Source organism: Gymnogyps californianus, chromosome 3, assembly GCF_018139145.2.
Source record: "Gymnogyps californianus isolate 813 chromosome 3, ASM1813914v2, whole genome shotgun sequence".
NCBI classification, from domain to species: domain Eukaryota; kingdom Metazoa; phylum Chordata; class Aves; order Accipitriformes; family Cathartidae; genus Gymnogyps; species Gymnogyps californianus.
Window position 1 is genome coordinate 46,710,980 of NC_059473.1, and position 27,567 is coordinate 46,738,546.

Below are 27,567 nucleotides of genomic sequence, written 5' to 3' on the forward strand. Positions count from 1 at the left end.
TTCTGATTACCAACCTGTTGTTTAGTAGCTCAGAGTTGACAGACTCAGAATAAAAGATGGAAAGTTTCAAAACCTAGTGTAATCTGTTGGTGCTTACAACATAACATACAAATTATAAGGAGGTCAAAAGCATTGTAATTTTGGGCAGGACAAATCAGATGTGTAAGAAGAAAATGCAGTGGCAGAAAATTCTCCTTTTGCTCTGCTGTGCAAAAGGCTTAGTACTCTCATTCAAAATGTAACCAAGGCTCATGATAAAATACCCTGTTATGTTGATAGGCCCAGGTATTACCGTATGTATGCCAATCCAAATTGCATGGTTTGGAAACAAACCTTGTACAGAGCTAATCCAGGGTTGACTTTGAAATTAATTTAACTTCATTAGCAACTGGGCAGACCCCAGTACACCTGAATCAGGCACAGGAGTGGTAGAAGCATCAGTTTAAGAATTTAGAAGTCATTTTATTGTCCTCTTTGAGCAAAAAATCTAACAACTTATAGTCATGCATGAGGATAGCACATTTAGGTGTATTATATACAGATACATACCTAAGAAGAATCTATCCAGAACTCGTTATTTTTTGGCAATTGGGAAGTATTTTCTCCTCTGACATATGGCACAGCTTTCAAAGACCAGGGTTTGAAAAGCCAATTAATTCCTTCTTCCTAAGTCCAAGCAATTAGAGACTGTTTTATATTCCTGAGAAGTTACCTTTCCAAAAGTACACAACATGATTTTGGGGTCTTATTTAGAGAACATCAAAAAATGCTGACAGAAGATTTCTGTCAGAAAATACACATTCATCAAAAAAATCATAATGTTTTCATGGAAAGTGTCAATTGATGAAATATGACAGACAATTTAAACAATTTTTCATCTTTCGCAATGAGTAGAGACCAATACAAAGAGCTGAAAAAATAGCAACAAAATCAAAAACAATGTTTTAATATTTCCCAAGTGAGTTTTTCAGAATTTCGGGTTCACACTAAGTTCCCTCACGTAAGCTTTGGAAGCACTGGAGCTTATCTGGCTTGGCAGAAAATCAGTTTTCATATCAGCTCTACTCTTAATGGCCTGGAAGAAATGTTCATCAGACCATTCTCAAACCACAGCCAGTTTGACGGCCTTATGACAAGCTTGTCAAGACAGCTTGAAGTAAGTGCATCTAACAGTTCTCTTCTGCATTTTATTCAAGTTTATTTCAGATACTGCTCTCCTGTAGGAACTGGGCAGCAAGTATCCAGGTCTTTAATGTAGGATATTATGGTGCATATATTTTGTTCATCTTCATTAAAAAAAGCAACCAAAGCTTCAGTGACAAGTCTACTTTGTCAAGTCAAAGGAGTCACCCTAATTTATACCAGCTGTGGTTCTGACCAATATTTTAGGGCAAGTAGATGTTTGCATTTGTTATTTTGGTAGATGAATCTTACTTTCCTTTAGGACTGCCTAACACAAGAATTCTATATAAATGATCAAAACTTGATCCATATGGTGGAGTTGCTTGGAGCTCAGAGCCAACCTATGAGGATGCAATTAAAAAAACCCAAACAACTCCCAAACAGACACTACATTGGCTTTCTTGCACGAGAAAGAAGAAACTGGACATAGTCCTTCCAAAGATGGTTCTCTTCTTAGACCGTAATGGCGCTCTCAGCAGCTCATGCTTCTGGGTAAGTTTTTACTAGGTCACCTTCCCCCAGAAACTTACTGTGCACTCTTGCCTGGGCACTCAGTAGCACACACTTTTGCTCTACATTTCGTTTCAGTTAAGTTTATTCCAAGCTGTTTAGCAAAAAGTGTGGTTTGACTGCACTTTTCCAACCTCTATAAGCAAGCCTTTGACAATGCCTCCACGTCTTCATGTAATAACCGTAGTCACAAAAATTGTTCCAAACAGCTTCCGTGAAAGCACTTTCTCTTTGCTCCCCAGCATTAAAAAGGATTGTTTTCCTCGCAGCGTCAGCAATAAAGTGATCCACACATTGCAGTCTGACTTCTATCCATAGAGAGAATTAAGAGCTGGGTCTAAAAGCAATTCAAGAACAAATGAAAAAGGACTGAAAACCAGCGCACAGCTGCTCCGTGCTGACTCTGGTCAAAAAGAGTCCCTGGCCTCCACACTAGACAGCGCTGAGTTATGACAAGTTAAACAACGAACTTATTTAGTAAACCAAACAGCAAAATTTAAACTAAATGGTAAAATTCAGCAAAGTATTTAGTAAACTAAGGAACTTCCTGCAGTTCAGCTTGTTTCCCTGCTGCTGTTTCCCTCATTGTCCTTGTTTCCCTCATGCAACTTTCTTCAGCATTATAGTAAAACCCTTGAGAGTCAAGTCTAGCACGTCAACCTGGCATAGGTCCAGGACAAGTAATGTACTTGCTCCCACCCAACACAAGACAGCCTTCCCACTCGATGTGACGGTGGCCTCGCAAGGCCCAGGGTGATAACCAAGGTGCCCTGCCCGTTCCTCCTGCCCCATGCTGCTGTGCACTAGCTGGCAGTTCAGCCCAAAAAAGGTGAAGAACTTCAGTGGGGCACCAAGAACAAGACTGGGATGCCAAGGATAAAGAATTTTGGCTCTCACTCAGCAGGTTACCATGTGTGATAAGACACTGTATGAAAATAGTTAAATTTTCAGGAGACCAAGCAGGCAGGTTATTACGCCTTTCCCATTGACCAAATGTATGCTGTGCCACCAACAGCATTGGTCTGAGAATGAGAACACGTGAGATACGTTGTGGCAGTCTTCCACAGAAGTGTGGCTTGTTGTAGATTTAAGCCACGGTCAAAAACCATTCGATTAAGAGAGTATTTCTTTGTGTTTATCATCATGTTTTAAAGCTACAAAGACTTCAAGCTGCAACAAGTGAAGCAGAAAGAATAAAAAGCCCACTGCAAGTAATGTTGACACCTTTAATTATATACTTCATTTCTGTGGTGAGATCTTACAACCTACCAATCACCATTATCAACATCCAACAGAACCTCCCAAACACTGGTATAAGGTCTTATGGTTAAAATAATTTTAAAAAGCCAAACACCTTAAAGCAGCAGAGTCAGTGCTGAAACTGTACCATATCGTGTCAGCTTACATAATCCTTTGCACATTATTCATTTTGTGGGACGAACACACTTGTCCCTCGTCAGGGAAATTCCTGCTGCAGCAGCTTCCATGGCAATAGTCCACTGCACTTTCTTTTGACACTGCAGCTTTCTATTAACACTTTACTGCACTCGACCATCAGAGCAGACTGGCTGCTCCCGGCAGTCCAGCTGACATGAAGTATATCTAGCAGGTTAGAGACAACCACCAACATGCTGACTTCAAACATCATCTGTAATACAGCTTTTGGTAGATCACAGAGCAGTTACACATCTGGCTGTAGGTACAGCTGTGCACATTTATGAAATAACCCTACAAAGCAGCATGGATAGTTTTATGTCAGCACAATTTCCATTACCAGCAGGGTGACCCTCATAACTAAATCCCACAAGGCTGCTTTGGGATGGTCCCATGGGGGGATCCCCCCGCACTGGCAACTCTTGCAGATGCAATCCACCTTCACATCTTTCTCTTCCGGGCTCCTGGTCTGTCTAGTGCACACTGTTCACAAATACTATTACCCACATGCAACTTGCTCCTTTCCAGCAATTTAAAATAAAAATCCACCTGTATAAGCATTAGCAATATTTGATGTCAAGACCCTGCCTCCAAAGGGAGGGATTTTGTGTTTGAGGAAGGGAAAATAGCCTAGGATGTTTTCCAGGCAAATCATCAGGACATTTAATTTCTCTTTTCTAAGTAAAAGTCAATAAGCAAGTGACCCAACTAATGAGATGCTGAAAGCCTTCATGTCAACTCCTGCATTTACATGCAACACACACATGTGCCACTGAAAAATGAACCTCTTGTTTTTGAGCAAGTCTCATGAGGAAATGGTTTTCTGCTTTGTTCAAAAATTGATTATTTAAAAAAAAAAAGAGAAAGAGTAGATCAACTGGAAATCCCGACAGTTCAGTAAAGCAGTAGAGACAACCTTTTCATGCAAGAACATTCATTTCAGTACAGAACCTCCTAATCATTCATCTCCATCCCACATGAGCTAAGGTAGCTACAGTACTACCACTACAGTGGTCTCTGCAATTGCTTCCCAGCAGCTACAGCCTCTTCCTGGAGAAGACAGAGAATAGTTGTTAGGGTAAGCAAACAGTCCCCAAAGCATTCGATGCTACTTCCCATGAACAGAACTAAGCACCTACTCCTGCACCCATTTGGGAGAGGGTGATGAGCAGGATGCTCTTGCTGCAGCCCAGCGAGAAGAGCTCAAAACCCAGAATCTGCCCAAGGAGGTTGGTGCCAGGAGCTCCATGGGGATGGATGATATTCAGGCTCTTTTTCCAAACCTGCTTCCTTTGGGTTGTAGCAGCCTCCCTTGGGTTTTACTGGTCTCTGTAGGAAAGCAAGCACATGCATTTCTAGGTGAGCTTCACAAACTGCCCAGTAAGACAAGGTTTCTCTGCTGTGATCACCCCAGACTAGGAGGCAGAGGAGCTCTCGTCACTTTAGAGATCACAATAATAAAATAAATCAACATTTCAGCCACAGGCACCCTTACTGAAGGTTGCACCACCTCTATCAGAGAAGATCATAATGCATCTGCATTTACACAGCTGCTTTTAAACTTGTAATTTCCCCACTTTATATTCTCTGTGTTCCTCCCCAACACCCTCAAGAACCTTGGGACAAGCAGTTACAAGCCACACATTTCTCGCTGGTGCATTAGGCTTAGGAGCAGGTGAAAGCCTAAATATTTTCTTAGGACACGTAAGATGCAAGTGGAGGTCATGTATTTGCAATCCTTGCTGGGGCCAGGGCTCCTTTACACATGCACAGTATCACTTTGTGCGCTGTTTTCTTTTTGCTCTTTTACTCCTGCCCCTGTTGTTAGACTGCCTGTTTCCATCCTTGTTCTGCCTGCCCTTAGAAGTGACCAGTGCCACAGGCTGTCTGAACATCTGAACTCAAAATAGCCAAGCAGCTGGAAAGTTCAATAAATGACTTCTATATACCATGCACATCATCATCCCTAATCCTCTTACCACATGCAGGATACATGACGCACTCCACAGCACTCCAGCTGCTTAGGCTTCCTAATAACTCTCATCAACCCACAACTTCTCAGTTTTAAGAAACCAGACCATTTCTTCAACAACGAAGTGTAAAAAAAAAAAAAAGGCAGTCATCTGTGCAAAAAGGTGGATTTATTACTTGTACTGCCTGTGCTAACTCCAGGGTGAAGCAGACATGTTTACAAACCACTGTACCCCCAGGGAACGCTTTCAGGGAGTTGTATCTGCAGAGGGCGAGCCAGAAGCACAACTCTGAGCTAAATAGTGCATGAAGCCAGAGCGGGATCCTCAGCAACACAGCATCACTCATCCTCAGCAATAGCAGTCCCTCAACAACACACCACCGCTCCTGCAACCTCTGCCCAGCTACTGTGTGCAGCCAGCGTAACTGCTCAGCACCCAGCTCCCCAGCTGCTGGGGCACAAGCAGAGCAGAAACTAGGCCATGGAACTAGGTTTGCAAAGAAAAGCATCATGTATCTTCCCCCACAGCCTTTCAGGAGAGATGCTTTGTTACTTTGGAGCCAAAGTCCATCTCCTCAAACACAGTCTTAGTACGCTGTAGATCAGGCAGGGAAAAGATTTGAGGTCACCACACAGGCACTGCTTACTGGTAGCCATCCATCACACCAAGTCACAGCTACACTTGGAGGTCATCTTCTCCACACTTCTTGGGGGCTGCCAACATATGAACCGATAAAAGCTGAAAGACCTCGTAGGATTTAATCACTGTAAGAACATACCTCAGCTTACAAAAGGAGGAAGTAGCTTGTATTTCTCATTTTGGACCTAGCAGCAACAGAGATTTCATACAGCAGAGATTTTCAAAGAACTTCATGGTGGGCTCACATAAAAAAAAATAATTAAAAAATGGTTGTTGGTGATGAAATCTGGGTCACATTAAGTAGTGGAGTGGAAGACAAAGCCAATAAATCTTTCTGCTGTATAAAAACCAGGCCCAAACATCAGTTCCTTGAATCTGCAGGTATAATTATACAGAATGCATCTGCAAGGTAAATTTAAATTAGTAACATGGGAACAACCACTGCAAAGCATGTCCTTCTGTTTGCAAAGTGCCAAGCACTTCACATTAAGGATTCCTATAGAGGCTTCTGGGCATTATCACAACAGAAATAACAGCTTCCCATTCTGTAACCACAGATTAGGACATTTCTAGATTGAGACCCTGGTGACTGGAGCGTCACATATCCTAGCTGTATTCTTCCTCTTACAGAAGTGCGCAGTCTTCACAGTAGGGTTCAGAACAGATCTTTGGATTACTATACCAGAGCTAAATCCTCCACGATTTGGAAAAATCTGTCTGGAACAAAAGCCTGTGACTGATGAGAGGCCATAGGCTGAGTCAATGGCATGCTTAAGGTAATGTTTTACTAACGTAGTAATAAGGAAGTTTCTGAGTATGTTTTTTGCTCTGTAAACCCTGGCCCCATGTCCTGTCCTGCATGCTCTTATCTACTTATAGATTGATTTTCTTAAAGGGGAAAGATGCAAGCTGCTGTTTTTGTATCAGGCTGGCTTATGATTTCATGATATGATGGAGTGTATTTACTTGGTGACAAGTAACTGGAAAAGTTCCCATTTAGATACGGGCTGTTAATTTTGACTGCTGCTCAAAGACAGAAGTGGCGCTTCCCTTCCAAACTGCCTGCCCACCAAGCCAGAGCAAATATTTCCTGAGTTCAGGAACTGGGAGTCAGCCTCCCTGAATGTTTTACTCTGTGACTGATATGCTCTGCTATCTTAGGCTAATCGTACCCTCTGTGCTTCTGACTTACCCATGTCTCAGGCTGGCATTGGGACCTATGCCCTGTTTTCCTTTACTCCATTCTGCACATTCCCAGCCTTCCCCAGCTGCTTGCTATTATCTGACCCTGACCTTCCCCAGGCTCCACTTCTCTGCTGCTTTCCCCACCCTTCCTCCTGCGTTTTTGAGACGCTGCCATACCTCAAAGTTTCCTGTTCTCTTGGCATCTCACTTAAGTGATGAGATGAGGCTTATGTTATTATGAATTCTTCAAGTCTACAACTGCTGTTTCTAAGGTTACATGTTTTCAGAGAAGGATTAGCAGTCAGATACAACAGGTGGTCAGCTGGGTCAGCATTGGTTAGGAGCCTGTCCAACTGTATGTTACTCAGTTGTAAGTCACAGAATAAAGTTCAGCACCTGTGCCTGGCCAGCCTGTGGCTGCTGAAAAAGAAAAATGAGATGTCCCAACCCCCTCTGGTTCCTGTTCCACTTCTCCCCCTTGCTCCCAAGCACTGGCCCATGTGAATTAACACGGTACTGACGTCTACAGTCATACTATCATACATCATTTTTCCATTAAACCCCTTCTGGCAAGGAGTACCTAATTAGCAGGTAACTACTGGTGAAGGAGGTCTGCCGCTGGAGACTCTTCTCTTTCATTTTGAAAACAGTGTAATGTTACATGGAAATGTTGAAAGTTGCACTCCCTGCCTCTTTTCCTACAATCCACAGGTATGAGCATGCCACACCACCCCCTCGTCAATCATTCTCAGCATAATGCAAGAAGCATTCAAAATCTTAAAGTGTGGATTCAAATTCTGTGGGCTTAAAAACAAAACACCAAAAAGGTGACGTACATATTTCTGCAAGTGAACAAAGGCAGAAATGTACTCTTCTGTATAGCCCAGCCAGCCAGCCCACCAAAATCAATTTAATTTCACAGCAGCTGTGAAACAACTCACATAGAGCTGCTGTTGCAAGTCCCTTTCTTGCCTTGGCCAGTCCCTGCTGGCAAGGACCTGCCCAACATCTGTGTGGAGCACATCAGTGTTTATCTAGCAGCACAATATTTTCTACAAGGAAAACTCAATTCTCTAAGGTGCCTCACAGCCTCCACTTAAATAACAACTGAGGGTTATTTAAGCACGTCACTGCTCTCACATGGCAAAACTCTTCCTTGTATTGCTACTGACATCCAAGCATCTCTGCCTCTTTACCGCTGTGTTTTCTAAAAAGCTGAGACCTCCCTTCATGCCCTCACTGAGATGCTGCCTCAGTCAGTGTTCGTTTATCAGAAACCCCAGTGTTAACTTGCTCTCCGGGAGAGATCAGCCTATGCTGCTGCAGTCAGGATAACAGCATTGCAGCTCTGGCGTCAAGAATGCTCATCTGTTTCCAAACCTTCTTTCATTTTCTGATTTGGTTTTTAAGCGCTCTTTGAATATGGAATCCCCCAGGAAAAGGAGTATCCAAGTTTTGATTGCTAAGTCTCTCCCCGTTCTCTTGGCTCTGTGTGCAGGAATAGCAAGGCAAACACAGAAGAAGAAAATTTATCTCCACAGGGAGCCTCCTGCTTCCTAAGCCTTCCGGACTTAACTGCTAAAGCTGGTTTTATATTATAGACAGATTTGCTCCTTTGCATTGCCCTTCCACTTCCTCAGCCACTTGTTGCTATGTTCACAAAGGTCTCTCATTTAAGCAACATTTCTCTCCGTTCATTCTTTATTTATGTTGACTGCCTCATAAAATAAAATTAAGAAAAGTAAGAGACTGCTGCGTCTCATTCAACCCCATCAGCTTCTTCGGTCATCTCTGATGCAGCTCCTTTCCTCCTCACTGTGAATGGCCCTGGATCGGTAGCATTTTCCCTTCCACATCAAGAATTGATTACATTCCTCCCTTAGAGCCAGATTCTACTAGGTCCTAAGTGCTATAACCCCCATCGATGTTTTAGGGGGGGGGGGAAAAGAAGCCTTCAGATTATTAGCAAGGCTGGGCCTGGAGTTTTTATAACCTTGTGCAATCAAAACCTCAAGCCTCCTAGGCAAGCTAGAATGTTATTTATCTGGGGAGGAGAGAGAAGGCAGAGAAAGCAGGTGAACATACTGCTTTTCATCACAGCTAAATATTTGATCTGGGTCTGGTAGTACTCCTGGCAGAGAAAGCCAAGCCACTTCACAGAAATTCTCTTTCTGGGCCTGGACTGAAGCAGTTTGGCAGAGCTGGATGCAAATGACCACAGTCCTGCTGGCCAGGCACTGTCTGCTTGCCCATATATGAACTTCATATCAAGACCCTTTCACAGGCCCTAGCACAGTGGTTTCCAATGTGAGGTGCCAGGGAGTATACAAGACAATCCATTGGGGTGCCAGAAGAAAATATTTTTTTGTACTGTTAACAAATATAAAATAAAAAATTTAAATAGTGTTGTCGTGGTTTAACCCCAGCCGGCAGCTAAGCACCACGCAGCCGCTCGCTCACTCCCCACCCACCCCTGGGATGGGGGAGAGATCAGGAAAAAAACCTCGTCAGTTGAGATAAAAACAGTTTAATAGGACAGAAAGGAATGAAAAACAATGATAATAATAATATGACAAGAGTAATACTAAAAGAATTAAACTATACAAAGCAAGTGGTGCACACTGCAATTGCTCACCACTTGTTGACCGATGCCCAGTTACTTCCTGAGCCACGATCCGCCCCTCCCAGCCAGCTCCCCCAGTTTATATACTGGGCATGATGTCATATGGTATGGAATAGCTCTTCGGCCAGTCTGGGTCAGCTGTCCTGGTGGTGTCCCCTCCCAGCTTCTTGTTTCCCCTCCAGCCTTCTTGTTGGCTGGGCATGAGAAGCTGAAAAATCCTTGACTTAGTATAAACACTACTTAGCTACAACTAAAAACACCAGTGTGTTATCAACATTATTTTCCTACTAAATCCAAAACACAGCACTATACCAGCTACTAGGAAGAAAATTAACTCTGTCCTAGCTGAAGCCAGGACAAGTGTTTACTTCATCTTTTTCTCATTCTTTTTTAATTTCTATTTTTGGGTATGTTTTATAATGTATGTAGTATATTAGTACAGTAGTGCATGTATAGAATTTATAAATAAATATACAGGATTGGGGGTACCTGCTCAAAAAACTTCTACTGATAGGGGTGCATGATCAAAAATGTTTGAAGAACACTGCCCTAGAGTTCTTCAGTAATTGCATTCAGGACTAAAGCAGCCTAACAGACACAGCTCACCCTCACTTTAGCAGAGTGCTGAGTGCGTGCTCAAACCATATAAGCTTCAGCTGATCTACCTGTAGGTTTTATACCAGTATAACCAGTTTGCTTTGAAAAGGAGTCATTTCCCTTTGTCCCCCCAGAAAACTGTTCTTGTAAGAACAGGGGAGTAGTGGTATCAGTCAGAGGTACTTTTGCATTGGTAGAACAGTTTTCATGTCACTCTGCTTTTAGCATGTTACTATACTGTATCATTAAAGCAGTACCACATATGCACATATTTAAGCATGTGCTTATACACTTCTCTGGATTCAAAGGATAATGTACTATATTAACATCCCTCGACACTCACCTTTGAGTTTTAATTTGCGTCACTCACAAATCAAAAGGATGTTTAACAGCCTTGTGTTTTTCTCTACTGGAAATAAGTTTGCAGTGCACACACTCGTTGTGCAGTCAGCCATACAGATTATTAGTCCTATAAGCAACACTGAGGCTGCAATATGCACAGTGACAGGAAAGGAGGGAAATGTCTTTTTACTATAAAAATGCTCTGTAGTCTCTCCTGCAGCCCCGTTGTCCTCCCTTCAGGACCTTACGACTACCACTCAGTAGATTCTGGTCACTCTTCTCAAACCTTGGCAAGCAAATTGCAACTGATGTGTTCTTTCAGGGAACATGGGTTTTTCCTTTTGATCATGGATTTTAATGGTAGTTTCTACCACTTATACTCAGATCTGCTACCAAACTTACTACTGTTGTAAGTATATAAAATGTTTATTAAAACCTAATTAAATGCTATGTTTAGGGAGCAATTCAGTCACACAACTTGCCATTGAATTTTAGGTATGTAACAATGTCAGGCATTTAAGTTCCTCGTATAGTCAAAGCAAACAGGTTGTGCTTTCAAGAAACATCAAAAGGGATCTCTCTTAAGAAATTTTCGAGGCTACAGTTTGAGAGTTAACTGACAACAGTAATCTCTTCTAGGGTCTCTTAGGCTCCAGTCCAGCAGGGAGCATTTGAGGCTGTTACTTAACCTTAAGCTACAGTGATCAAATTATTCTTAGGCACCAGTGCAATACTACACTGAAGTGCATGTTTTGGAAGTGAGATTACACATGTTTCTTACAGCCCAGGATTGCTCCAGACAAATGACTTAGTGGTATACGTATTGTAATGTCAAGTGATTCAGTCTGTAAAAAACCAGGAATAATTACAAAAGAATGAGTAGTGAGAAGTATAGTAGAGAGTCCTTGAAGACACAGCAAAAGAGGCACTTAAAGACTCTGCTTAGAAAAAAACTAACTTTTTTTACTTGAGTTTAAAAGCTTGCTTACTTTCTCCTCCCCCTTCTAAATTACAGACAAGGCAACTTACAATGGCTGTCTACAGCACTGGTCACAGACAGCAAAACATAAAACGTATCTGTGTGTCTCCTTTCTTTAGGAAGCATTCAAGCTCCACCAGTATGCAGAACAGTGAGTTCAGCTAGTCTCAAAGAGGCAAAGAAAAGCAACAGCCACACTAAAACTGCTTAAACAAACACAACATCTTGTTTTCTTTATAGAAATTATCACTTGGTTTTGGCCACATCCTCCTGCCTCTAGAACCAGTGTCTGGGGGATAAGGGGCTCCAGGGTACACTGTGCAAGCGAGAGAAGAACCAGACATAGGAGACCCAATCCCCACCCCCACCAATAGAGGTGAGGGAGGAGAAGGGAGAATATTGCTTAAATGCTTGCTGCAAAGAATCGGGCCCATTACTCAGTGCATTAGCCTCTAAACTTCCACTAGTCTCTTCTACTAGGCAGCAGAGGCACCGATGCATTCACACCTTAGTCCCAATAAAATGCTCACTCAAAACTCTATGCAGGGGCAGCTGACACCCCCAGAGTGCAACCTTCATCCAGTCAGAAGGTTGATTAATCATGGGATAACCAAACCCATAGATAAGCACCACTCCTATTAGATCTGAAACTCAAATTTTGTTGAGCTGCACACTGCATTCCTTCCAGCTTTTAATGCTAAGTTTGATGTTGTGGTGGGTGTGACAGTTGTTCACATATTGTATCTCCCACACAAGCAGATCTGGAACATCAGCTGTAGCGGGTGTGGGTGAGCAGCGTGGTCAGGGGCATCTGGCCATCACTTTGGTATGTTACAAGTACCAGCTGTCATCTTGATGTGACACTATAAACACAAGAACAGGCAGAGTCTGGTTTCACATGGCCTTGCCTCTCGACATCAACTAGTTTTTTCATTGCAGGAGATGCTGTTAGAGCCTGCAGGCTCTTCTCACTACAAATGTGCTGTCTAATAAGGATTGAACTCAAGCAAGCCATCGTTCAGCAAGGGCAATTCAGAAGGCTGTCAACCCCCATCAGCTATTTTTGCATAAGGTAGGTGAGAACTCAATACCTGGAAGACCTTTACCTTCTCCTCCCACAGGAATGGACCTGGGCACATGGGGCAGAGCAAAATTGCAAAAAGCCTGGCTTACTAAGCAGCAAAATTTGAACAACGAACCTCTCCCCCAGACTACCTGCAATTTTAACAGGAACAGTGGAGACATGGTGTCCAGCAGAGCCCAGAAGAATAAAAAAAAGGAAGTTTCATAATGACTAAGAACATGATGTTAAAATGTGAAGTATCGGTAGGATCTATATTAAGACACAAGAGAAACGTTCATTTTTATGACAGCAAAGGATTCTAGGAAGTGAAATACCATTAGAGAAACTAAATGCTGTAGCAGAGAAGAGGAGGTTAGGAAAAGGTTATAGCACAGATTAAAAGGATTCACTAGAAATGGAAAGCTTCAAAGTAAAGTTTTGAACAGCTTTTGTTATACTTGTTTCTTGCTCTTTTTCTGATTAAAGTATTGTGCTGAAGCATTCTCCCTTTAGCTGCCCATTTCAGCTTAAAAAGAAAGACTCCCATCTCCCTTTTATCCGAGGAAGAAAGCTGACATTAGAACAATTGGTAGTGCACTGCTCGATGTCAAGCCGCTCCAGGTCAATCCTCAGACCCCTTTTGAGTCAACCGTTCAGCAAAAGACCTGAAGAAAAGGCACGGTTTGTATTTTAACATATCACTCACTCAACTGCAATATCTGCCCATAAAATGCTATCAAATGTTTCTGCTTCAGCATAGAATAAAAATGGTGGCTTTTAGAAAGAAACTAATGCTCACTTAGTTTCTTTTCATTGATTCAGGGAGTGATAGCCAACAGCCAAAAAGAAAAGAAAAAGAGTTAAACACTGGTACAATCTCAACAACAGCATTAACAGTGTCAAGTCCATTTCATATTCCTAGAACAATTTCATATTCAGTACCCACTTGGACAGTACCAATTCAAAAATATCCATAGCTGAATATTTTACACCCACCATCTGTCCCAGAAAGCAAGTAGGTGCTTGCACTATAATTTGCACTTAACAGAGCTCAATGTGGTTTGTATTTACCCCAGTCTAGTGGGACTGTAGGATTAGGTACTTCTGGCTATACTCCCACCCCTCTTAACCAGAAACAGCTGCGCCTTGTACAGAAAGATTCAAAATGCTCTTTAACCAAATAAAATGGGGATGAAGGGGAAGAAGGAGGAAGTGAGGCCAGTGCAATTTTCAGGATACAGAGATTCATGATAACCTAGGTGTGCTTCCCCTGTCAGGGCAAGGATTTTGCCTTCATTTTCAAGGCAACTAATGAGGTTCATAAGAGAGTAAGTTTCATGAGTCTGAAGACAGGACACCAGAAACTGCAATACCTGTGGCAGAGACAAAGACAGAAAAAATTCAAATCTTGCAGTTTAGTATATATTTTTGTTTCTAATCCTCAAATACTAGGAGCCCCATAACAAGACCCTAAGTGAATCCAAGTTCAAGATAACATGTTAAGCTGAGAAAACAAAAACTTTCAAAAAGAAATAAGAGACTTGGCGACTTTAAACTTGTTACTCTGATCTCAATACTCCTCAAAGACTGAACAGGTTTTGGAGGAAAGACTAATCAAGGACATCAAGACAAATGCAGAGCATTTGTATTATAGACAGGTCACCTTAGAATCATTTTTAGTGGGTAAGCTTCTAAGATATTACTTACAGGATAGTTGAATTTATCTGTTCTGTTTCTAGCTAGGTACTTGTTAATTGGCAGCAACAGGGATGAGTAAGGGTATTAATGTCTCCTCTTTATCCAGATCCTTGACTGGAGGAGTTGTCTGGATGAAGGTAGGTGACTTTGGGAAAGAGATTGTTTCATTTTTTACTAGAACATGGAACTAGAACTGTATGATCAAGACACTAACAGGCAATGCTGGGCTGATCATCCTACTAGATAGTAGCTGGACTTGTTGGCCAAAATAAATCTTACAGACCAATAATGAAAGTTTTTTTCTCTAATTATCTGCTCAAATTGGAGACAATCTCTTATTCTGCAGAAAAGTGATGTACAACTGACTTCTAAACCAGTGGTTTTCTAGGTAGCATTAGGCAGGTTTTTAGTTATGTTTAGTGGAGACAGTGACATATCAGTACCTTTGAACAAGGAACTATAAGACCCTACTTGGAACCCTGTGCAATTTGCCAACAAGGAGTTGATCCTAAGCCAGGAAAGACACAGAACTACTACTAGAAGAAGTAGGGGTGTATTCTTGCAAGGGAAGATTGTGAAGAAACCTGTTACTTTCTCATTTTTAGCCTGGAGGGGGAGGAAATCTCTTAAATATACTTGAGGTAAATATCAGGAAAAGAGAAGACCTAAGTGCCAATAGTACTCTTTGCAAGATGAAACAATTTTGCAATGCTCACAAAGAAGTGAAGAAACAACCTTCTGATACTGTGCTGGTTTTGGCTGAGATAGAGTTAGTTTTCTTCATAGTAACTAGTATGGGGCTCTGTTTTGGATTTGTGCTGAGAACAGTGTTGATAATGCAGAGATGTTTTCCTTATTGCTGAGCAGTGCTTACACAGAGTCAAGGCCTTTGCTGCTCCTCACACCACCCCACCAGCAAGGAGGCTGGGGGTGCACAAGAAGTTGGGAGGGGACACAGCCGGGACAGCTGACCCCAGCTGACCAAACGGATATTCCGTACCATATGATGTCACGCTCAGCATATAAAGCTGGGGGAAGAAGAAGGACGGGGGGGGGATGTTTGGAGTGATGGTGTTTGTCTTCCCAAGTAACCATTACAGATACCCAGTCCATGAACTGGAGAAACATGGAGTAGATGTTCTGTTGTCCTTTCTTGCTGAGACATCTGTTACATGGTCATCAGTTATTGCAGGCATCTGGACTATGACTTGGCTGGGCCTATTCCAGACCTGTGCTTGTCTTCCTCCACGTATCCATCCTCATGGTCTACAGAGGCTTGTGTTGGGATTCAGCTGCAAGGAGGCTCTTCATACCTCAAAAAGAGTCATGGACGAAGGCACGTACAAACCTAGGCACCACTGGATGATGCAGTAACTAAGTGCCTCCAAAGTGTAGCATTGCTAATCTCACAAGTATTTGGGTAATGTTGTATCAGGCATCCCTGGCATAAGAAGATTAGTGGTTTTAACACACAGAAGGAGGCTCAGAATTAGTCATTTGAGTAGAGATACAAGATTCACGGACACACAACTCATTACCATAGAAGTGAGGGTGAGAACAATACCCTAAGTAACTGTCAAGTGTGCCTGGGCGACTTTACCAGGGCAAAGGGAAGGAGGGAGTTTCACCTTAATGGATCAGGAGGCCTTCTGCGAGCACACAGCTCTGTCCCACAAGCTATACAGCTTTCTCCCTGCTCCCAAAGCTGACGCAGGAGATTCAAGTAGCAAGTCTTTTGCATAGCACTCCAACATACAACTTGCCACTAAGCAGCTTCCCTAGTGTTTGCATTTATCTTAACCAATCTAAAACAGAGGAGAAGAGTGCTGGAAGGGACCTCAGAAAGTCCTTTAGTCCAGGCCTCTATCCCCGTTCAGCACACATACTGGGTGTCAGTCTATTATAACAGGTTAGTGCCACTTGTTCTTAGGTTTCCAGTGACACACCTCATGTCTTCTGCAAGCACTGCACTGTCTGAGAGCTTCTATCATGTCTGATTTAATTATCCATCAATTCAATTTATACCTGTTATTCCTTATATTCAGTTTTCAGAGCAGATAAGGCAGATAATTCCCTTTCCTATAACAGCCCTTACTTATCCATATGGCCACTTAGCTTAAAAACAGAATACTGAAAGGTGGTCCAGTTAGCAGATTTTCTGCTTCTCAGTCCTTTCTCTTCACATTTGACTATTTGCTTCTCATCTGGGTTGGTGACCCAGACTCTCTCCCCTAAATGGCAAGCCAGTCTCATCACAAGTCTTGTACACCCTGTTTAAATATCTGGGGAGGATGTTTGCCTTTTCACAACAACATGACACTGAGTCACATTTGTCTGGTGTTCAGCTTCAACCTCCAGTTCCTTTTCCACCTAAACAGTTCTTCCCCTTCCCCTCCATTTTCCACTTCTGCTGTTAGTCACCGCTGCCTTCACACTAAGCACTTCTCTCTTGCACCATGCCATTTTTCCCCCCTGGGCTATTTCAGGCTGTCAAGAACCTTGCAAATTCTCAGCCTGTCCTCCAGTGTACATGGAGTCACTCCCAACTTCATGTTATTTAAAAGTTTAATAAACAAATTCAGTAAGTCCACCTCCATTCAGGAAGGTGGTTTCAAATTCTCATTAAATTAAAAAAAAAATCTTCCATCAGAACATTTAAGCTTTTGCCAGCTCTTTATGCAACACATTTTTGGAGATACTGGGCCAGACCTTATCGAATTCAAATGGAGACAGAAACAGACATTTGCAGTAATGACAATTTTAGTGAGAATACCTGACAGGGACTAGATGGTATTTATTCAGTCAGATGCTTCTGCATCTGCCTGCTTCTCCCCCCTATGTATTTTAATCTCTGCAAGGTTTGTTGAAACCAATACAGCGTAATGCAAAGCACAATGTGAAACTCAGAGCTAGTAATGCAGAGATGGTTCCTGCCTCAAGAATTTGCCTCCGATTCAGTATAGAAAACAAGGAGATAAATCTGACCGTGACCGTGGCAGGCCTCCATAAGGCTCCGATAGCTCCTAACTATGCACAACCACTCCAGGCGCCAAAACCACCACAAGCTGGTACCTTGTTTCATACATGAGAAATAAACACCAAAGGTAACTTGAACCAAAAGGAACTTGCAGGGCACCTATGAAATAGAGAGGTAACGAGAAGACAGCGCTATCTCCCAGTCACTCTGTGGCAGGAGCCAGGCTCTCCATGGCTGACGGGAGGGCTGGCTACCAACAGCCTGAGCTGTAGGCACAGGGTAAGGAAAGCCCAGAGCCATTGGGAAGTGGGCTGGAAGAGCGGCCCAATGGAACACTGTCAAATTCCTTCTCAACACCTTTTTTGTGGAAGAGACATTGCAGAAAGTCATGGCTTTTGCCAAAGTTTGTTTCAAGGAGCTGCTGCCAGTGCCCCAGGGGCACCAGCACGCCTGACCGTCCCTGCCCGGCCCCCAGGCCCCACATCAGCCCCCGGGCTGTCAGCCCCTGCCCCAGCAGGGCTGGGCTCCAGCTTGCCACAGCCCTGCCCTGCCCAGCCACGGGCCCAGCCGAGCCGGACCCACCCACAGGCCCACATCCTGACCCGGCCTCAGCCTGTCCCCAGGAAGGTGCCCGATGCCCGGGGCTGCCTCAGTGCCCTCAGCTGCAATTGTCCTGGCTGGGGCAGTAGGACAGGTCCTGGCTGCCAAGCCCTGCTCTGACAGACCCCCATGGGGAGCCTCCATAGCACCCAGCCTGCAGGAAGCCCCCAGACCCCACGGGGCACAGTGACAGGGGGCTGCTGTAGAGGTTTGACAAGCTGTTTTAGACCATCTCTGATGTCAGTTTAAGTGTGAGTCATTACCCAGTAGTACAGAAGCAGATGAAGAAAGGCCTTTTTTGAGAGGGTCATTCCTTATTTATCAAGCACAATCCTGTCAAGTGGAAAGAGCAGGATGTCATTTACTCCAAAACCCATCACTCTTTTCCCAATGGGGGAGGTTCGTGATATGCTTAAAGCCGCCTCCTTTCCTTACCCTTAAAAGAAAGGACTGAGACTATTTGCAGCAATGTCAGCACCATAAAAATAGCTACAGATCACTCAAAGGCACTCCCAAGTCTTAGTGCTTAATTTCTTTTAATCTCAAAGCCAGTGACAAGAGGGAATTAATGCAGATCTCACGAATATAAGCCTTCAGATGTTGTATTTTACTTCACCTCAAACCAACCAATAACTACATAACAGGACAAGTTTATAAGTAAGGAATAACTATGATGGCCAAGAAACGAGGAAAAGTCTTCAGTTGAAGGAGGTCTTCTCATTTAGCGATCCAGTTCAGAAATACAGTCCAGCAAGCTAGAAGCCCTCTGAAAGGCTAAATAAGAATTTATATCCACATATGTATTTATATCCATAATGCAACATATCCAGAAGAGCATCTTACATTTTTCAAGATGATCTTGGCAATCCCTCGCCCCAAACCAAAGATGGTTCATTTTCGCTAGGCCACTGCAGCAAGTGAAGGTTTACAAACCACCACCCTGCCCTCCGGGGAAGGCTGGCCACCTCTTGTCTTGCAGTCCATTTGAACTGTTTTCCCTGTACTGGGGCAGAATAAGTAAAGCTAGATCCCCATCTCAAATGCCATAAGCGTAAGTGCATACAGGTATGAGTTTCAATACATATAACCTCTTCAAAGTAGTTTTTCTGGGCCTGAACTGACAAGATTACCATTGCCCAAGCCGTGTATCAGCAGGGTGCATCCAGCAGCAGACAGCACTGTGACATCAATGGGAATAGCCACCCACCCACAGCTACACGCTGACCTCAGACTGCACACCTACAAGTGCTACGCACCGGGAAGTTAGCCAGCATCTACCTTTCAAAAAAAGCAGAGATGACTATACACACTGGATAGTCAGACTTTCCACAACAGTGAATTTCATAAGTAACTTAAAAAAAGAAAGATATTCTCATTTTTTGCTCCAATTTAATCTTTCATACACACCCACTTCTCTGCCATATGTAATCAGAAATGAATCACAGTTATAACAGCAGCTGCTTTAAGTCTTTTTTCTGCTTTTTCTTCACTAGAAAGAATACTTCCATTTGTGCTCACTGATGGGCTCGCTGTATCTTTTATCTCAGTCCAGTAATCTTCCTGTCCAACACACAGCTAATTCCCCCCATCCATACAGACATACACGATATTCTTTGCTTCTGTCTCCCCTGTGTATCCCTCTCTGACATGATTTTTGCACCCTTACAGTGTGCCTCATTGACTACACTTCAGTTTACCCAGTTTTTAACTGCACAGCTACAGCTTTGTATTGCTTGCTGAATAGAAGTTGCTTGGTTTTGTTCTTTGTCCTTCTTATTGGCAAATATAGTTTGTCAATACAGGTCATGTGAATCCCTCATGCTGTCCAAGAAAGGAGAATCGAAAGCATGTTTTCTATCATGTGCCATTAATAACAGTTGTCTTCAGAGAAAATCAGGAGATAATCCAGGAGTAATTTATACCTAGCCAAAATAAGCTAAGGAGCCTTCCAAGCCTGTTTCCCTGCAGTCCCTCAATCAAGGAGCTCTGGCCTCATTTTTAAAAGACCCACTCAGTTATGTGTTCATTCACTTTCAGATAGAGCCAGTGACTGATTAACATCCTGTTCTTTAAGGAACATGAAGTGGAAGCTTGGATAAGCTCCTAGAAAGGATGCCTTGCCACAAGGAAGTGAGATGTCAAATGCTAGAATTCTCATGCATTTGTCTTAGCCATGCATTCCTTTTGAGTCCATCTGTTCTGTTTTCTAATAACATGCCCAATTTTTGGCAGTATTCGGAAGGATGAGGTATTTTAGGGATTATAGTCCACTGACCTCTAGATAAGACGTGTAGCTGTATCCATCATTACCTTCCCTTTGGGAAGCACCTTGTATTTCCAAACTGCTAAATCCATCTACTCCAAAATTTTGGAAGCTTGAGCACGGGAGGGAAACAAAACACCTACATGAACAAGTACATCTAAGCGAAATTTTCAGCTTCTTTTACGTCTATGACATCCAGGACAGCTCCCTGTGACCTAGCAGTCTATACAGAATTAGCAAGTCAACTCCACTATTAGCATCCTCATTAGACTCAGCAGAGAGGCTAATTTCCTCTCCAGGTTGACTTAAAGGTATGCAGACAAGGAAATTGTTTGCTGTACTGTTTCTGCAATGTTGACAAAAGGAAATGAGTAGCTGTAGGAACTAATCTACTTCTTTTAAATGACCCCATCAATAGCTGCAAGGGGAAAAAGACTCATTTTATGCAGTAACAGATCTAGGAGTAAATATGCTTTTTCTCTGTAAAAGGCTAGACAATGTCTATGGAGAAGACCTTGATCTGCAGTGCTTATAAACTTTCATGTCTCAAGTACTGACCAAAACTGGGTCTCTGTATAAAGGCAGAGAAGAACAGTTTTTTCTGTGAAGTTTATCAACACTAGGTTATTCCCCAAATGCATGTTTAATAGCAGAGGTATGGGCAAAAGAAGGAATGGAACACAGACAGGCAAGTTGCACTAAATTTTAGAATCAATAAGTCTGTCATGTCGTGCACTTGATTCACTTCCGTGATGATGGAAGCAGGAAAAGTGCTCTAAAACCGGTAAAATCACCTGAAAAGCACATTTAGATTTTGTGAGACATATGAGATATTAAGCCTTTGCATAATTCACTTATTTAGCAAAACTTCAAACCTTTACATCATCCTATAAAGGCTCTGCAAAGTAGTAGCGTACATCTTTGTGTATTTATCGTATCTTCCTAGAAGTGTTGTGATGCTGTCATTATAAGTAATTTCTACTTAGAATGCAAGAACAGATTGCCTATAGATACACAATTTTTTTCCAGTATTTCCTATGGTTATGCAAGTCAAAAGCAGCTAAATTCTCTGATGACATAAATAAGCAAGAACGAATCACATGAGCGGAACTCTATCCACTTAGAGAATTTGGCCCACATTTTTCTGAAGCAGAATCTGCCATAAGCGACTAAGTAGCTTCCATAGCTTTTCTTCCACCTCTGGAATCTTTAAGTATTGACCTCAATCTAATAAGACTAAAGCCTTCCGATTCTATTTAGGACTTTAACCAAGATCACCATCACTGTTAGATGGTGGCATGTATATGGCCCTATTTTATGGCCCAGCCTGACCCAAGAGCTCTTCCTCCAGGCTCCCTGCTGCTGGAATGCTGCCTTCCCATCTGCCTGTCCACACTCTTGGGAAGAGTATGTGCATTGGATCTCCCCCTACATCCTGCAAAGACTTTCCACAGCTCTCTGCCCAGTTACAATTATAGCCATTCAAATAACAGCTAAAAGCCTTTCTCCCCTTACCTGTATCACTTTCCTCTCCTTTGATTATTTAACTTTAACTGAATTGTTTAGCTCTGCTAAAAGTATTTAGAACACAGGTCACAGGAACAACTCCATGCTATAGCAACATATACTGTATTGTATGATTCACTGGAGACTAACTTGAAGGAACTAAATTCATTTTCCTTATTTAACATTCATAAAATAACAACACTACTGAAAAAAATCCAATCAAGAGTGAAGTCTTATCAGCTGACATGCAGACACTAGTGATTAAACATAAGAAAAACCTTTTTTACTGTGAGGGTGGTCACAACCTGGAATTTAAAGCTGTGCCTTGCTTCCTTGACTTTAGCTGGAACATGCAGGCTCATTTCATCTCTCAGATAACATACCCTCCCTTGTGCAAAAGATCATCTCTCATGTGGCAGCCATCATGGAATAAATTACTGTTTCCCATAACCTGGTCTTTCTGGAAAAGAACATTCTCATTTAACAAAGAAAAAAATTATTAAAAACTACTTTAAATATTCATTTAAACCTCTTCAAGGTGACAAGGAGAGCCCGATTGCTAGACATGGTCTATGCAACTTCTCCCTGAGAGCATGCTGTTCTACTGGAGCGTGTTCTTCAAAGATGGTAACTTATGGCACATTTAGTGTTTCAGAGAAATACTCTGGAAATCCATAAAAAGCTAGTTACACTCTCTAAATGCAACTTGAAGAGGAGCTGCTATGCTCTTTCAGCAAAAACACTCTTAACATTTTGTCCTCAGGTCTAGGCTTAAGAACAGGTTTTGGAGGGCATAGAAAATAAAGAAAATAGTAGCACCAATTGGCTGTAACTTTGAGGACTTCAGCATTAACTTTTGCTCAGACTTCCCTGCTATTGCTGCCACCCTAAAACATTATCCCTAACAATAAGAAGCGCTCTTACATCTGAAGTCCAATTTTCTGGTCGCTGAACTATATGGATATAGGAAGCATTGGACCCTAGGAAGAGAACACCAGCTACCCCAATTCAGGAACATCAAGCTGCAGCAATACCAGGATATTTGCACCTTCTAAGACCCTCCACGAAGAAAGACCAGAATCAATAGTGCCTCTATCCATTACGGAACATTTCGTGGCCAGATTACTGAGCTAACAAGGGAAAGCACCACCCAGAGCCACCCCACTCTTGAAGGAAGGAAGAGCACACCAGTTAAGTCTGAGGCAGGAGCGACCAGAAATGAAGGGTTTGCATTGAGTTACTGGCACTTACTAGCTTGTCACTGAAGTAGTAATAGTTGCTCGCTCGCTCTCTCCATTTCGATTATGCTTTCCCTATCCTACCAGCAATTTGTTCTCTTATTCTTTCTGCATTTCCACAACTAGCTCTGTCCTGCCCTCAGAGGAAGGGAAGCCAGAGGTGCCCCAGCTATCCCTCCTTTCAGAATTAAAGTACTGTTTGGGCAGAGGTCAGATGACCGTTCCTAGAAGCCTATCTATTTGTAGGTTCACTTCCCAACAAATCAATTCTGCTTCCCCTTCACAGCCAGGTTTGGAGAGAATGAGAAGGGAGATACCAAAACATGCCTGGATCCAACATTTGATCATGGATGCCATCATCCTTTTAAACACACATGTTGACCTACTCATGGACCTGCTGTAGCCAGGCACTCTGTGAAAGGAAGGCATTTCAGCAGCTGCCTCCAAGACCTCCTATCCACTACTCATATCCCAGTACCTCAGAACTCATGTTACTGCTTTGATATTTGTGACAGGCACTTGTTTCCTCCACCTATTTTAATCAGAACTACATGGTGCCACTAGTTATCAGTTTAAAAATCAGGGCATCACAATATGGTTGGGATTTTTCTCAGCAACTAAAGGGAATGATTTCACAGAGTAGCTTAACTAGAAATAACATGAAGTGCCAGCAAGCCATCTGTTGTAACCTCTGTGTTAAAGTTAACAGCTATTTTGTATTTCCACAAAGGAAGTCAGCTAAAGCAATTAATGTGGGGTTTTTTTCCCCCCAGGGAGTCTAAGCACCCACTATTTTTATTAAATGGAACAGGAACAACAGTAACCGGAGATCCCTGAAGAAGGGGCAGAAAACAAAAATCAGGGACACAAACAGCACAGTGTTGTGCAGCGATGCCATCCAGTCACTTCTCTCCTGACACAGAAGTCAATCCAGACCTTTCCCAGTTTGTCAGAACCTGCCACACAGGCATGGCAGGCGTCACCACGAACACATGCAGTGACTGACTGCAGATTGAGGACACAGTGAACCATCTAACACTGCCAGCAGCCCTCAGCACATCTGGGCCTCTAGTATATTTTTGAGATGAAGTATCAGTTAGCCTGTCTGTGCTCAGGACTAATTCCAGGGTGGATACAATACTTTTTTAAGACATCAGTTTAATATTGAGGTTGGGGAGGGAAAGGCAGTATTAATTAATTTACTCAAAAAAAAAAAGGGAAAAAAAAAAGGAAGTGATAGCATTTTCTACTTGTAGTGAAAAAGGACCACAAGAGTTTTTTAAGTGGCTCTTCATTTTTTTTTCTTGGGAGCTTTAGCTCATTCTCATTAACTAACTTAAACCTTTTCCTCCTCCACACCTCTTTCATGAAGGGGCAGCCTCCCAAACCAAACAGCTTGACACTAGGTTTGATCCTAGTCTGACTCAAGCATTGATGTAGCTGAAGTCCCATAAGACTTCAGTCCACAGGGACATTTGTCTTCTGGCATCAGATGATGTCAAGTACTTGCCGCTAGGATTCTTCTTCTGAGATTTTGACCAAAAGGCCACACTCGGAAGTTTTGGTGCTAACCAAAGATAAGTTTTATCTCAGTCTCATGAAAACCTCTTCCTTTTAAGCTCAGAACCTAGAAAGAAAGGATTCTTACATCCATCAGGCTGGAACTAAGAATATGGTTTTGTTAGTGCTCTGTGTCTGACCCTGCATTTCTTGCTTGTACTCCATTAGTGACTGAAAGACGTGCTGTCACTGCAAGGGACAGCTGTCTTCACCTCAGTGGAGACCTTTTCCTCAGCAGGTATGGATCTGAACTCTTGGGTCAGAACAGTGTCCAATGAAGTGATAATGGTGCCAGTACAAGTATGCTTAGCATGACTGCAATCACGATACATGCATGGTCTAACACCAGTCGATCTACAAACTAGAATTATAAGAGCTTATTTATATACAGTGTAGTAGTTTCCATAGCTTGGAATTTGAGTAGTCAAATAAAAATATCACAGAGGGTACACATTTCACACATATCAAATCATGACACAAACTGAACTTCCGCCAAACCAAATCACCATGCTATGAACAGTATGCAGCATCTATCATCATCATGATGATCAACAGAAGGAAAGGGCAGCAGCAACCTCTTTTCCATCTATTACTAGGAGGAAATATTCACAGCAATACCCATACACCTTCCTCAAGAGACGTCTGCATCTATTTCTGACAACCATAAGTCAGACTCCTTTATTTCAAAGAAAAAATTAATTCCTGAATTAATAGGTCATCAACTTAATTCTTTTCCAAATCAGCATTAAAACGTTAATCCCAGTTCTGTCTATGTTAAAATGGATATTACTATAAAGTAATCATATGAAGAAATAAGCCAGCAAAGGCAGAGAAATTAAGTGATAATTGATGCTGAAATAGCATAACACTGTGAAGCCTATGGTCCGGAACCTGATCTTAGATATGCTTATGAATAAGAATCATCAATAAAACTTACAGAGTTGTTTAAATAGGCACATCAGCTTGATCTTAAACATTTTACAGGGTCTAGCTATTTCTAGAGGTAGATGCAACTTCTATTTGCACATCTGTCAGAAGCATGACAGAACTTTCTCTGGGCTGCAGTGCTAGCTCCACCTTACTCCCCCATCCCAAGCTGCTTCCTCAGATAGGTTTCTGCCTGTCCCATTGCACAAATTTCAGCACACTACATGAAGTGTAGCAGCACTCTTCTGCATTTACCTTTTAACAGCAAAATGAAAGAATTAAACACTGCAAAAAAACCAGCGAAGACAAGCAACCTGTCAGCTCAGCTGAGGATGACAGCAATCACCACATCCTGTTCTGAGATGCAAATGTTTTATTTCACATCCCAGCTCTTCATAACCATATATTTTTTTTTTGCAAAGCCTTGCTGCTACACAGTCAACTTGGTTGTTGAGGCCTGCAGACAGATATCTTATAATGGCTCCCTAGGCAAACCAGTGGTGCAACTTGCTACACAAGCCAGTCCACGGAGATCTCAGTGCTGTGCACTGCTGCTGTATGTCATGTCACATCACCACTCTCTTGGTATTCACTCTGGCCAAAAGCCATACAAGAAGGGTTAAGGCTAGGGACGGCTGCACAGAAAGCCTTGCAGCCAGAGGGAATCCCAGTCTCGTTCCCAGAGCCCTTCTGCACAGCACAGGGCAGGTCACCCGCATCGCCCAGATCAGCGGCTTTCCCCACCTGTAAGCAGGGAAGAGGAGCCACCGGCCACGCCAGAGCACAGCCGAACAGGGGGCCTGCGCAGCACACCCTGCTCCGGGGAGAGCCTGCCCGCTTCCCGCGGGGATCCCCGGAGCTGCTGGCGCCCGGGGCACCGCTACAGCGCCGGGGAGGGGATGCCTGTGACTAAGCACACGCGGCCTCCCCTCGCCCTCCCGCTCACTGCCTCGGCCAGGCTCTCCCCGCACCAGCCCTGGGCACCAGCGCCTGACAGCAGGGCCGCTCCCGGGAAGGCACCGGGCAGGAGGAGGCACCTGCCTTCCCCCCCGCCCCCGAGGCCAGGGGCCGGGCACAGCCCAGGCCGGCAGCCGGGCCCGCAGGGGCTTCCCTCCCCGGCGCCACCGGGCACGGCTGCGCCGCGACCCAGGCCTCGGCGCCGCGCTCCGGGCACCCCCCGCGGGCACCCCCGCTCCCAGGGGCCGCCCGGAGCCGCCCGGCCCCGCCGCCCACTGCCCCGGGAGCCCGCCCTCCGCGTACCGCTGCCATCCTTGAAGTGAGGGGGTGGGACGTCTCGCAGCGACCGGGTCCAGCCCCCCATCTCCGCTTCCTCCTCCTCCGTAGGGCCGGGGCCGCCCGGGACGGTGCCGTCGCCGCCGACCTGCCGCTGCCGCCGCCGCTCCGCCGGGGTGGCCGCCGCCCTGGGGGCGCGGCGCCGGGCCGCCCTGCCCCGCGAGCCCGGCCCCTCCGGGCGCCCCTCGTCCTCCTCGTCGTCCTCCTCGTCCTGTGAGGAGGCGGCGGAGCGAGAGTCGGCCGAGGTGCTGTAGAAGGGGTTCCCGCTGCTGTCCTGGCCCGACTCCCCGAAGACGTCGTCGGAGATCTGCAGGCTCTCGTAGCGGCAGCGGGCCGCCTCCAGCAGCGACAGCGCCTTCCTCCGCGCCGGCCCGGCGCCGCCCTCCGCCATCATCTCGGCCGTCGCCAGCAGCCGCCCGCGCTCCGCTCGGCCCGGCTCGGCCGGGTCCTGCGGCCGCAGGCAGCAGCCGAGCAGCAGGAGCGGCTCGGGCACGGTGGCGGGCAGGCAGGGAGTGGGGGGAGCCCCGCAACCGCCGCCGCCGGGGCTGAGCCCTGCCTCCCGCTCCCGCCCGCACCACCCGCCCCTGTGTGTGTGCAGGGACATGGGGGGAAGGAGCCAGCTCAACATCTCCAAGTACCACATCCAGCCAATTACCGCGGCAGTCCGCGCCCGGGAGGTGGGGTTATATGGACGCCGCGGGCCGGCGCGGGCCGCCCACCGCCCGCCCCGCCGCCCGCCGCCGCTCCGCCCATTTAAAACCACAGCGCCGGCTGCGGCGCGGCCGCCGCTGCCCGCCGCCGCCGGAAGGGGGGTCCCTGCGCCCGGCCCCGGCCCCGGCCCCGGCCCCGGCCCCGGCCCCGGCCCCGGCCCCGGCCCCGGCCCCGGCCCCGGCCCCGGCCCCGGCCCCGCCCCGGCCCCGGCCCCGGCCCCGGCCCCGGCCCCGGCCCCGGCCGGAGCTGTCCACCCGCCCGCGGTGC

At 44.6% G+C, this 27,567-nt stretch overlaps 1 protein-coding gene across 1 annotated transcript in view; it reads right to left on the reverse strand.

The window, feature by feature from the left end:
* PGBD5 (piggyBac transposable element derived 5) overlaps window positions 1–26,980 on the reverse strand; it is a 70,323-nt gene extending 43,343 nt beyond the window's left edge. Inside the window, exon 1 of the mRNA XM_050894204.1 lies at window positions 26,557–26,980. Coding sequence (XP_050750161.1) covers window positions 26,557–26,980 — 424 coding nt within the window. The remainder of the gene's footprint in view (window positions 1–26,556) is intronic.
* Between the last annotated feature and the right edge of the window lie 587 nt (window positions 26,981–27,567).